Source organism: Carassius carassius, chromosome 37, assembly GCF_963082965.1.
Source record: "Carassius carassius chromosome 37, fCarCar2.1, whole genome shotgun sequence".
NCBI classification, from domain to species: domain Eukaryota; kingdom Metazoa; phylum Chordata; class Actinopteri; order Cypriniformes; family Cyprinidae; genus Carassius; species Carassius carassius.
Genome location: NC_081791.1, coordinates 2,803,155 through 2,815,900, shown reverse-complemented (window position 1 = coordinate 2,815,900; position 12,746 = coordinate 2,803,155). Strand labels below are relative to the sequence as shown.

Here is a 12,746-nt window from a genome sequence, read left to right as displayed (position 1 = left end):
AGCAGCTAGTGGCTAGAGCGAGGAACAGCCTGGGGCTTGAGTGAGCAGCAGCTAGCGGCTAGAGCGAGGAACAGCCTGGGGCTTGAGCGAGGAACAGCCCGGGACTTGAGCGAGGAACAGACGGGGGCTTGAGTGAGCAGCAGCTAGCGGCTAGAGCGAGGAACAGCCCGGGACTTGAGTGAGGAAAGGCCCATGGCTTGAGTGAGGAATGGCCCATGGCTTGAGTGAGCAGCAGCTAGTGGCTAGAGCGAGGAACAGCCTGGGGCTTGAGTGAGCAGCAGCTAGCGGCTAGAGCGAGGAACAGCCCGGGACTTGAGTGAGGAATGGCCCATGGCTTGAGTGAGCAGCAGCTAGTGGCTAGAGCGAGGAACAGCCTGGGGCTTGAGTGAGCAGCAGCTAGCGGCTAGAGCGAGGAACAGCCCGGGACTTGAGTGAGGAATGGCCCATGGCTTGAGTGAGCAGCAGTTAGGGCCGTTTCATAGTCAACGCATCTGTACACATACGCATCCCCGAGGCTACGCATCGTTACGCTTCGGCCGCCATTATGCATCGGTGCGTAGCCAAATGTGTTGTCCTAGTTTTTGATAAGCGACGCGCCGTTGCACGCAATACTATGCGTTGTCGGTGGGGGTGAAGAAGAAGGTTTGAATACAATGGCAGGCGAAGAGGAAAAATTATGCGAACTTAAAGGCCCTATCTCTACGTTTCCTTTGTTGCCGCCGATGTAAAATCAGCAACAGAATACACTCCTCTTCAGTTGCCATTGTGATCTGAATATCACGCGACCCGAATCTACTAATATCACCCTGACTCTACTACCCCGTTGCGTGAGCGGTGTATTGCATACACGCATTGCCCGTGACACTTGCGTCCACTGTTTAGACTGAAAGGGAGCGCGTCGCTCGCGTTGCTTGCTCGCGTTTCTCGCGTTGACTATGTAACGGCCCTTAGCAGCTAGAGCGAGGAACAGCCCGGGACTTGAGTGAGGAATGGCCCGTGGCTTGAGTGAGTAGCAGCTAGCGGCTAGAGCGAGGAACAGCTGGGGGCTTGAGTGAGGAATGGCACGTGGCTTGAGTGAGCAGCAGTTAGCGGCTAGAGTGAGGAACAGCCCGGGACATGAGTGAGGAATGGCCTGTGGCTTGAGTGAGCAGCAGCTAGCGGCTAGAGCGAGGAACAGCCGGGGGCTTGAGTGAGGAATGGCCCGTGGCTTGAGTGAGCAGCAGTTAGCGGCTAGAGCGAGGAACAGCCCGGGACTTGAGTGAGGAATGGCCCGTGGCTTGAGTGAGCAGCAGCTAGCGGCTAGAGCGAGGAACAGCCGGGGGCTTGAGTGAGGAATGGCCCGTGGCTTGAGTGAGCAGCAGCTAGCGGCTATAACCAGGAATGGCCGGCAGATTTGACGAAGGACTGGACTACGCTTGGTCTACAATAAAAGCCAAACCAGCGATCCACATCACAGAGTTGATGCATTTCCTCAGCGACCAGCGTGGATCAGCTCTAGGCAAGACGAAGCGGATATCGTGCTCTTTCGGAAGGCCAAACAAAGTAGTTTCACTTTACTTCACTTCACTTTAGAAACACACAGCTTCTCCACGAAATGGCACCGACAGAGAGCAAGAGAGAATAAAAGGTACATCTTTCTTTGCATGAACATTTGGGTGGCGTTTTGCAAATCTTTGTGGTCTATGTGGTCAGTTGTTCACAGCAATAACAGGAATAATTTATTTCATAAAAGGTTTATGAGCATTTTTTCCTTTAAGTCATTTTTTCTAAAAGCATGCACCATCTTTTCAGTCAAAATTTGCATTTGGGTTATTACCAAGCAAATTTAAACAATTTCAACATTTATCTTTGCAATGCAGAGGAAACACAGAAGCTGCATTAGAAGTGTCATCTTGATGCATTTACCAGGGGTTTAAAAAAAAAAAAAACCTGAACTTTTTTACAGACATGGGGTGGGGGAGTGGGATGACTATGACAGGATTTGAAAATACTATGGCAAAGTTACTGCTTTCTTAATTCAACTGATTATCGTTTTCATGAATATATGGTTGACCTGAAGAATGAAATTAAGAAATTTTCAGTAACAAAATATCTGTCTTTTAAGTGCAAAAAGTAAAACAATGCACTTGTATTTAGAAATATTTTAATCTAGGGCTTTAATCATTTTGGTAATCAAGTAATCTATTGATTATTTGGACAACTGAGTAATCAGATTTTTAGTAACACTAACAGACCTAAATGAAAACCAGGCTTTACTATAACTATTTATATATAAACTAACGATGAGGCCAGGGCTTGAAAAAAAAAAAAAAAATTAACTCTGTTCACTCAGAGCAGAATCGATTTCAACATTTCTGTTCTCTGTTCCTCTGATATTACCACCATTCCGAAACAGGTCGGGTGGAAGAAATACCAGTTAATAACGTTATTATTTAAAAACAATATTCTTTGCCTATAATTTGGCTAATAATAATAATAATAATAATATAATAATAAATAAGCGTTTTCTTTACTCAAAAAGAAAGGGAAAATAGAGATCTAACGCTTAGTCACACCCAATATAGCATAATCTTCTCTAGATTTAGGCCAAATGTAAGCAACTTTAAAAGAAAAAAAAAGAAAAAAATCTATCAACACTCTAAAGACATCAAAGTATTTTTAAGTTGTTTAAAAATGTTTGCTGCATTGTTTAAAATTTTTTTTTTAAATGGTATAAGATTGCGTTTTGAGAGTAAAAAAACAAGTCACATTTTATTAGCCCTATTACTTTCCGAAATAATGAAGGCTAAAATGCCTGTAGTCTAACAGTTAACGGTTATAAAAACAGTTATTAGTTTCTCTGCAAAACAAATCCTCTAAAGTTTAGGCTATGAAAATGTCAACCCAAAAACTAAATTTAAGCTGAAGCTGATGCCTACCTCTCTCATTTGGCGTGAATCCAAATGTTTCCATGTTCACGACATGTCTGGATGCTAAAATGTTATGTATTATATAGTGTTTGTACTTTCAATTATTATAATTTAAAATAATCTTGTCGGTAAACAGTTGATAATCGGTTAAGGAGCATCAGTTAGAAATAATAACCGAAATTAACATCCCTAGTCAGTCACAGTGCAAAGAATATAGAATAATAGTTACTGTAGAATAAGTAACACTGTATATGCGTCCGAAAATCTGACTCCAAATTTCATTCTTAGAATTAATTTTAGGTTAATATAGCAAATGAAAACTGTTCAGATGTCGGGAAATTTGAGAAGCTCTGCTAGGCTATTTTAGTTCCCCTCATTCCACAGCAAAACATTTCAATTAACAGTATTTAGAAAAGAACAAGAATTATAACTATAAGAAGCTATAGCAATATTAACGACAACCCAAAACTAATTAATTTAGGCTAAAACGAAACTGAAACCAATGTTGGGTCTTTCATTCGACACAAAATCAAATGTTTCCGTATTCGCAATGTATTTGAATGCCAAATGATTATAAAAATAGCCTAGCTATGTTTACAGTGTTTATTATAGCCTAATGTTTGTAAACATTTTGTGTCTGTATTAGGTCTATTTCTAAAAAAACATTTAAAATACATTTGAAATATAAAATAAATAAATTACTTTTTAAACCGTTTAACTGATTATTAATCGGTCAAAATGAGCTGATACAGTTTGCTGCATTCATGCGCACTCAGAAACCTGTGACTGTGATCGAATCAGCAGAGCTTGAACAAGCTTTTGTCATCGTTAAATCTTTCACAAATGTTTCCAAATGTCGAAATTGTTTTGCATATCTATCTGTGCATGATGGTGTCCAATGCCCCAGGCGAGCGGAGCTTCTCAAAGTTTGGAATAATCAAAGGAGAGCTGCGGTCCTCAGTTGGGCAGGAAAGGCTAAGCATGCTGGCGCTTGAGTGTCGAATGCACATGCACCAACGGCGAGAAAAAAAATAGGCCTTTTTTGCGCTTCAGCATCAGGCCCAATTTGGTCTTAATCCAGCCCTGAAGGCCGTGGATTGCCATTGCGACTTACCTATGATGAGTTCACAGCTGAGCGGACATTTCACTCGTTGGCTTCAGCGTCACATTTGCATATGCCATACTGCTGGAATTTGTGATTTGTTGACAGCAAATTTCAAACATTAAATGGAACAATAAATAACGTTATTAACCAGTTAATGGCCATTTCAAATTTTAGATTCTGTTCGGAACTATAACATTTGATTTCGTTACGGTTTCTGTCAAAATTTCATTCGTTTACAGTTTTCATTCATTGAAGGTTCAGAGCCCAGGATGAGGCAATAATAATTGGCTTAAATAAAATATCAAAACCAAAAAATATATTGTACTGAACAACACTTAAAATATATAATGTTATATGCCTATACATAATATGAACAATCAACGCAAGTACATTATGTATTAAAGCAAGTACCTGCAGAGGGCACGAAAGGCCTGGTGCCATTCCACTTTACAGCGTGATTAAACAATGTTTAAAGTGTAACTAAACCCCTGCTCAGAGCCTGACTCCGCCCACTGACAATATTTGAAAAATGCTGAAAAGTGGGCAGATCACAGCGGAGATAGAGGGGACGAACCTAGGGCGGGGCTGAGCGAGTGCGGCGTGAACCTGAGACCCGCAGTGACGGATTGATTGACAGCTGCTGTCAGAGTCGCTAAAATGGAGAGTGACTGTAGTGACGCAAGTAGCTTTGCAACAGAGCGATCATTTGAAGTAGAGGACTTTTCTCCCCCACTTTCACCTGAAGTGGAGGGTGTCGAGGTGTCTGTTCATATCAATTCGAGCAACTGGCTCAAACTGCGGTCTTAACTCCCGCATCACGTTGCTTTTCAGCGCGAGCTGTGTGGAGAAGCCCATTTCCACCTCCATTGCGTTGGAGAAGCAATCCCGTGTAAAATGCAGTTTGCACACTCGAGCTCTAGGCGGGAACTTGCGGTCTTCCAGGCCAAGTGCATGCAACCACTGGCGCTTAATTTTAAAGTCTGCTGGTAAACTATGCAGTCCAGCAGTGCTGTCGCAACTAGAAACACACCTCCGTACCATCCTGACCACTGTACTAAATACAGATAAATCTACGCTAACTTGAAGATCTAAATAACTATATAATTGATATGCTAAATAGATGCTATAATAGTCTATCCTGGTCGTTACCAATACTCGCAATTCCAGCTCCTGACTCACTACAGTGATTTTGATGGTTTTATACTGCCAAGGGCGTGGTAGCTCGTACCAAGGGCTGTGGTGAGCTGGAAACTGCTTACGTCACTTGCCACCGCAACATCCAATAGGAAAAATCAACTGCAGTAGCCACCGTTCAACCTGAAGAGGGCAGCACTCACACATTTTTACACCATATATTGTAGAATTAAAACACTTTATACTGAAATGTCAAAAAAGTTACTCGAATCAATGAACAGCACTAATAAAGCCCCATTCTTATAGATCATTAACTAAAAAAAGTTGGTTTAGGGTTTAGTTACTCTTTAAATAAATTTAATTTTTATATTTGGACAAATGCAGAAACTTATCTTGAAATTGCTATGTACAATACATGGCATATTTAGACATAGGTTGATGTCCTCCTGTGTTGGACAAGGTTTATAAATGATTTACGTTACAAATCTAGTGAGATGCACACTCTTTTCCCAGAAGAACGTTTTTGAATGCAATTCAAATTCACAGCATATACAGAGGAAGAGTTTAGCTCTTTTCACACATACAGTCTTCACTGGTAAAATACCGGTAAAATACAATTTAATAGATAATGTGTGAAAAGGACATTTTTCAAAAATCCCAGGAAATATATTCTATTTTGATTGTTTACAAAGCTCCACTGCTTTTTAATAAGTTATTCAATGTAAACATGCGCTAGATGGACATCTTTAAACATTGCGCCTCGCAGCTTTTTGTCGTTCTTCTCCAGGGCTGGCGAGTAACGAAATACATGTAACGGCGTTATGTATTTGAAATACAAAATATGAGTAACTGTATTTCGTTATAATTACATTTAAAATAGGGGTAATCAGATTACAGTTACATCTGAAAAGTATTTTAGATTACCAAAGTGATTACTTTTATTTTGATGTCATTTATTAAAGTAAACAGTTTGGGGATTTCAACCAATATGGATTTTCTGTTGAAACAAAAAAAACTGTGTGCAGCAGCTGTTCATTTAGCAGCTCCTAGTGAGCGATGCATGCTCATCACGACACAAACATTCTCCTAGAATTCACACTTTGCATTCAGTTAACAGATACACACAAATCATGCATGAATTAAAAAAGTTTATAAAGTCAAACGATTTTCTTTACAGATGAACTTGAAGTCTTTATTCATTTGAAGTCTTTATTCATTTGAAATGTTCAATAATAGATCATCTTTGACTCGGTAATGCAAGTTCACGATCCGATTCGTGAACAGATGATTCTTTTGAGTCAATCTTTTAAACGAATAATTTATTTTGATTAACAAAACCAGTGGTTCACAAACTGAATAGATATGAGGGGCAGGGCTTGCAAAATCGCTAGCCCGACGTCCTGGTTTGCAGTCAGGCTCCAAAATATATCACCGCCCTGACCGACGGGCTATCATGAATAGTGGTGTAAAATTCTTAACTTGATTTGCGTTGTTCACTCGCTTGAAGGGTGAAACGGATCATAGTTGATCGTTTGCAATTGTTTCTAACTCTTGCCGATTCAAACATTTTAAACCATCCGTGCGCATTCAGAGGTTGTGCGCACTCATTCAAAGCACCGTGGACAGCAGCGTTTCAGACAATCTTTTTTTCAGGTATCTTTTTTTTTGGATAGTAATTCAAATTAATTCTTCTGATTTAAAATAGACCAGACACATATTTGGTTTAAATTGAGATATTTCTCTTAGTTGTATGATTTATTTGCTTTAGGATTTGTTTTAAAATTTCAAGTTAGTTTTATTATTTAACATTTCAATTTCACAAAGAAATATGCAGCATTTTGTCTTTTGTCTAATAATAAAAGGACACATTTTCATTTATAATTTGTCTTAAATCTCATTTTGTAAAAAATAAATAAATATACACAATAAATTGTAAGAAGGTTGTATGGTGTAATCTGTAATGTATTTTTTTTTTTTTTTTTGGTCTAGTTAAATTCATTTTGGGCTACCAAAACCTGAAGAATGCCTGCCCGAAGGGCTACCAGGGATTTTGAAATTTTGCAGGCCCTGGGTTGTGTTTCCGAAAAGCATTGTTAATAACGACATTGCTTGCAACCGTGGGAAATGAGCCCTATCAATTTTGACTGAGCGATTTTTTGCGACTCTTCTTCACTTAAAGTTTGGTCCATTCATTAAATAAATCTATTGTATAACTTGGAGAACTTTACCAGTTATTTTGGCTACTTTTATTATGTGGTTGTTGTGTTTGGATTCGGTTTGAAGCTTGGAATGCAGCATGAAACAGCACGGAATCCCATTCATTGTATTCAAATCAAATTTATATTGAATGGAAGATTTAAATGACTTAACTTTTTTGTTGTTCATAGAAATTCTGTGGAAAATTTATATTCTTAAAAATAAAATGCAAAGAAAACACAAATCTTATAGCTGGTAGAAGTCAGAAAGCATAAAAACAAGAAATCAAGTTATGTTCCTTTGTGTTACAAAGCATAAGTATTCTAAAGTATTTAGATTAAGTTACTAAACCTGAGTAATCTAACGAAATACGTTACTGATTACTTTTTAAAGCTTGTATTCTGTAATCTGTATTTCTGTAATTCTGTATTTCACATACATTTTAAAAGTTACCTTCCCAGCCCTGCACTTCTCCATTCATCAGGGCTGCAATTGAGTTTATAAGAGCAAAACATTCTGATTGGCTAGTAATGTTAGTTTGGTTGAGAGTAAAAGCTGCTCCTCTCATACTATGGACCCATGAACCCATGGACTCGAAAGTGATAATCAATAGTTTTTCGTATTTATTTTTTTAAATTATTTTTTTTAAATGTAGTATAAGTGTAAATGTAATGCCGGAGATCCGACATGGTGCCGGAGAACTTTAAGCCCTTATTTACACACTGTATAATGCAGCTCTGAGGGACATTAAATACTTTAACCTGAAATTACAAAATGCATTGATAAATGTAAATTTTTAAAAAGGTTATTTAAATGTGAAATTAAAACCGCCATTAGGTGGCAGCAAGTCAATGTTGAGTCATTGCGTTTTACGAATCAGATTTAAACAGATGATTCATTAAGAAACAAAACAGCATACTGTTGCACAGAAATGCAACATAGCATTTTTTAAATGATTTTTGTTGGAGAAATGGAACAAAAACAGGAAATATGGTTAAATGGTATGAAATGTTAGGGGTGTAACGGTACGCAAAAAAAAAATCACCGTTCGGTACGTACCTCGGTTTTAAAGTCACGGTTTGGTTCATTTTCGGTACAGTAAGGGAAAGAAATGCAAACATTAAACTGCAGGTTGATTATTACTATAAACTTTTTTAACAATTTGTTTACAATTTGTTTTTTTAATACTTTTTAATAAAATATATATAAAATAAAAGAATAAGAAATAAAATACTGCTGCAAAGTTCTCCACTAAATAAAATACTCTCAGTCTCAAACCAATATCATATAATAAAATATAATGAAAAATATAAATAAATAACTATGATTACAGTGCAGCATTACCAATCCCAGCTTGTAGGCCTCATTTTTAAAAAAATATATATATATATAACTTTTCCAAAGTGTAAAATTAAGAGCAAAGGTCTGTTTAAATGCCGATGGGAGCTGCGTTTGAATTACAATAGTTTTTTTCCTAGTTGTAGTGATCCTGGTCTGTCGGCAGCCTACCACTATGTCACCTACAGTAGCAGCAGCACGCCAGCACCGCATCAGGCACGATTCTGGTGTGTAAAGACACAGAAAATGAGAAGCAGCCATCACGCATCTGACACGCAGCAGAAACGCTACGCTCACGCCACGCAGCCAGTGTGTCACCAGTGTGTCACCGACCTTAAAATCAGCTGCAGGGCGGGATTTGCGCCGAACGCGGAGACTTCCGCCACTTAATATGTTCCGCATACAGTCGTGGCCAAAAGTTTTGAGAATTACATAAATATTGGAATTTGGAAAAATTGCTGCTTAAGTTTTTATAATAGCAATTTGCATATACTCCAGAATGTTATGAAGAGTGATCAGATGAATTGCATAGTCCTTCTTTGCCATGAAAAAAGAAGGCTGCATTTCATTGCTGTCATTAAAGGACCTGCTGAGATCATTTCAGTAATCGTCTTGTTAACTCAGGTGAGAATGTTGACGAGCACAAGGCTGGAGATCATTATGTCAAGCTGATTGGGTTAGAATGGCAGACTTGACATGTTAAAAGGAGGGTGATGCTTTAAATCATTGTTCTTCCATTGTTAACCATGGTGACCTTCAAAGAAACGCCTGCAGCCATCATTGCGTTGCATAAAAATGGCTTCACAGGCAAGGATATTGTGGCTACTAAGATTGCACCTAAATCAACAATTTATAGGATCATTAAGAACTTCAAGGAAAGAGGTTCAATTCTTGTAAAGAAAGCTTCAGGGCATCCAAGAAAGTCCAGCAAGTGCCAGGATCGTCTCCTAAAGAGAATTCAGCTGCGGGATCGGAGTGTCACCAGTGCAGAGCTTGCTCAGGAATGGCAGCAGGCAGGTGTGAGCGCATCTGTACGCACAGTGAGGCGAAGACTTTTGGAAGATGGCCTGGTGTAAAGAAGGGCAGCAAAGAAGCCACTTCTCTCCAAAAAAAACATCAGGAACAGATTGATCTTCTGCAGAAAGTATAGTGAATGGACTGATGAGGACTGGGGCAAAGTCATATTCTCCGATGAAGCCCCTTTCCGATTGTTTGGGGCATCTGGAAAAAGGCTCGTCCGGAGAAGAAAAGGTGAGCGCTACCATCAGTCCTGTGTCATGACAACAGTAAAGCATCCTAACACCATTCATGTGTGGGGTTGCTTCTCATTCAAGGGAGTGGGCTCACTCACAATTCTGCCCGAAAACACAGCCATGAATAAAGAATGGTACCAAAACACCCTCCAACAGCAACTTCTTCCAACAATCCAACAACAGTTTGGTGAAGAACAATGCATTTTCCAGCACGATGGAGCACCGTGCCATAAGGGAAAAGTGATAACTAAGTGGCTCGGAGACCAGAATGTTGAAATTTTGGGTCCATGGCCTGGAAACTCCCCAGATCTTAATCCCATTGAGAACTTGTGGTCAATCCTCAAGAGGCGGGTGGACAAACAAAAACCCACCAGTTCTGACAAACTCCAAGAAGTGATTATGAAAGAATGGGTTGCTATCAGTCAGGATTTGGCCCAGAAGTTGATTGAGAGCATGCCCAGTCGAATTGCAGAGGTCCTGAAAAAGAAGGGCCAACACTGCAAATACTGACTCTTTGCATAAATGTCATGTAATTGTCGATAAAAGCCTTTGAAACGTATGAAGTGCTTGTAATTATATTTCAGTACATCACAAAAACAACTGAAACAAAGATCTAAAAGCAGTTTAGCAGCAAACTTTTTGAAAACTAATATTTATGTAATTCTCAAAACTTTTGGCCACGACTATACAAAATATTGCATTCAGTCATTCAGTACAAACGTGCACCGTACCGAAAGCCCTATACCGAAACGGTCCGGTACAAATACACGTACCGTTACACTCCTATGAAATGGTATAAATATATAAACCCCCCCCCCCCCATCTTAACCCTCTGAAGTCGTTTAACGCGGATACGCGTTATGAGTCATTTTTTCCTGATAACCCCGAAAAGAACTTAAATTACACTTTAAGTTTTAATCGTACAGATAAGAGCAATACATTAATCGAATCTGTAAAGGGTCTTTTTTTTGGATACAGATATAATACCAACAAAACTTTGTGCACTCATAAAATAAAGATAACAAACAAGGTGTGCTGTCTGCAGCATTTGTCTGCGCATTTGTTTACAAACACGTCATTAAAATGAACTAACTCAGTGAATACTCAACGAAGAGACGTGAGAGAGATATCTATAGAAAGCTTGACATGTCTACTTTTAAACTAAACAAGTGCTGCCGAAAACAGATATTCTGTGATAAAGTAATCCATATGAAAACAACACGATGTCTGTTTTTCATGTCTCCCTTCATTATATCTAATGTGACCTCGCCCCCGCGCTGAACGCGCTATTCAGATTCAAACTGAAGCGCGCGGCTTGAATACGCCACATAACAGAAGACAACGCAGCGAGACTGTTCTTCAAGTTCTTTTATTTTACTGTTTGCTTCGCGATGAGAGGAATAAGACATAATCCACCCCAAAAAGATGCGATGTGTTTGAGGATTTGAGAAATGGATTTCACTTCAAAAGCACAAATGTCAGGGCATGACAAAACTTCTCCAGGCCCCAAAAATACCCTTAGACTCCAGAGGGTTAAATTATGTGATAATTCTAAATTAATTTTAATAGACTGATAAATGCATGAAGTGAAAAAAATGCATGTGTCCTAGTCTAGCCTACTAGTCTTCATCACATAATGTATGCATGCACTCTGTAGGTGTGTTTTGGGTTTGATTTTTGTGATATACTCATGATATATAAATCGCACATTGTTAAAACAACAATTACGATATTATCGCAGACCCCCATGTTTAGATATTTATAATGCATTGTCTTCTGCATTGTTGTTTTTCATACCCATGGGTTGAAGTGACCCCAATAATGTGAGATTTAACCCCTGGAAGGCAAATTTTACTGGAGGATCCCTGCCAAAAAACGTGTATTTTACCCCCCATAATGCGATTTTTACCAGGGAACCTCCCTCAAAACGTGATTGGGCTAGTTTTGAGTAGCAAATGGGCAGGCTTTAGTGCGATAACCTGGCAACCATGCTGAACTCTGAACAAAACAAGTTTTATTGAAAATGTTAATTCATTCTCTGCCAACAGGTGGAGCGTATGGTAGAAATAGAACTGTTTCCCCATTAACAGCAGAACACAAAGCAGCACAGCACCGGACTTTGAACGTGCAGCACTCGTGTTTTTCCAATGAAATCATAGCAATTTGAAGCTTAATTGTCACATTCAGCCATATCACAATTCTGGTCTTTCTGTGCCCAAATTTAAGACCTCTTGACATCATAATTAAGACTTTTTTACATTAAGACTTAAGGCCTTAAATTTGATAAAAACCCTGAATAGCACGACAATAACAGCTGTGAAATGTTTGTACCTGCTTGTGGTGATGTAATCCTCCAGCTTCTCAATACGCTTCTGGTTCTCCTCGATCTCTCTGATCTTCTGCTTGATCTTGGCCTATCAATACACAACAATCACAACAAATCAAGTGTTTATTTTCACCGTATCAATTAAGCCCACAGAAACTCTTTGTTACCTCTGTTTCTATTTTCTTTCTCTCCTCTAGATCCAGACGGTCCTGGTCAGCTTTTTGGTCTCTGTTGAATTTCTCCAGCTCTTGAGCCAGTGTAGCAGCTCGCTTGCTTGCCTCCTCCTTCAGACGGTGATATGCCTTAACCTAAACACAAACAAAGACAACAGTCATATTAAAACTTAATTTTTTATTCTTAATAGTGCTGTCAATCGATTAATCACATCAAAAATAAAAAACTTAGATTACATTACACATGTATGTGTATTGTGTATATTATGTTTTTATAAATACACACACTGTATATATTTAGAAAATATTTAC

The 12,746-nt window shown here is 38.9% G+C and overlaps 1 protein-coding gene across 1 annotated transcript in view; it reads right to left on the bottom strand.

Moving 5' to 3' along the window:
* The window catches only part of smc1al (structural maintenance of chromosomes 1A, like), a 65,972-nt gene that overhangs the window by 19,716 nt on the left and 33,510 nt on the right, over positions 1 to 12,746 (bottom strand). Inside the window, exons 7-8 of the mRNA XM_059527161.1 lie at positions 12,429 to 12,569; positions 12,267 to 12,349 (exon numbers count right to left, since the gene is read on the bottom strand). Coding sequence (XP_059383144.1) covers positions 12,267 to 12,349; positions 12,429 to 12,569 — 224 coding nt within the window. The remainder of the gene's footprint in view (positions 1 to 12,266; positions 12,350 to 12,428; positions 12,570 to 12,746) is intronic.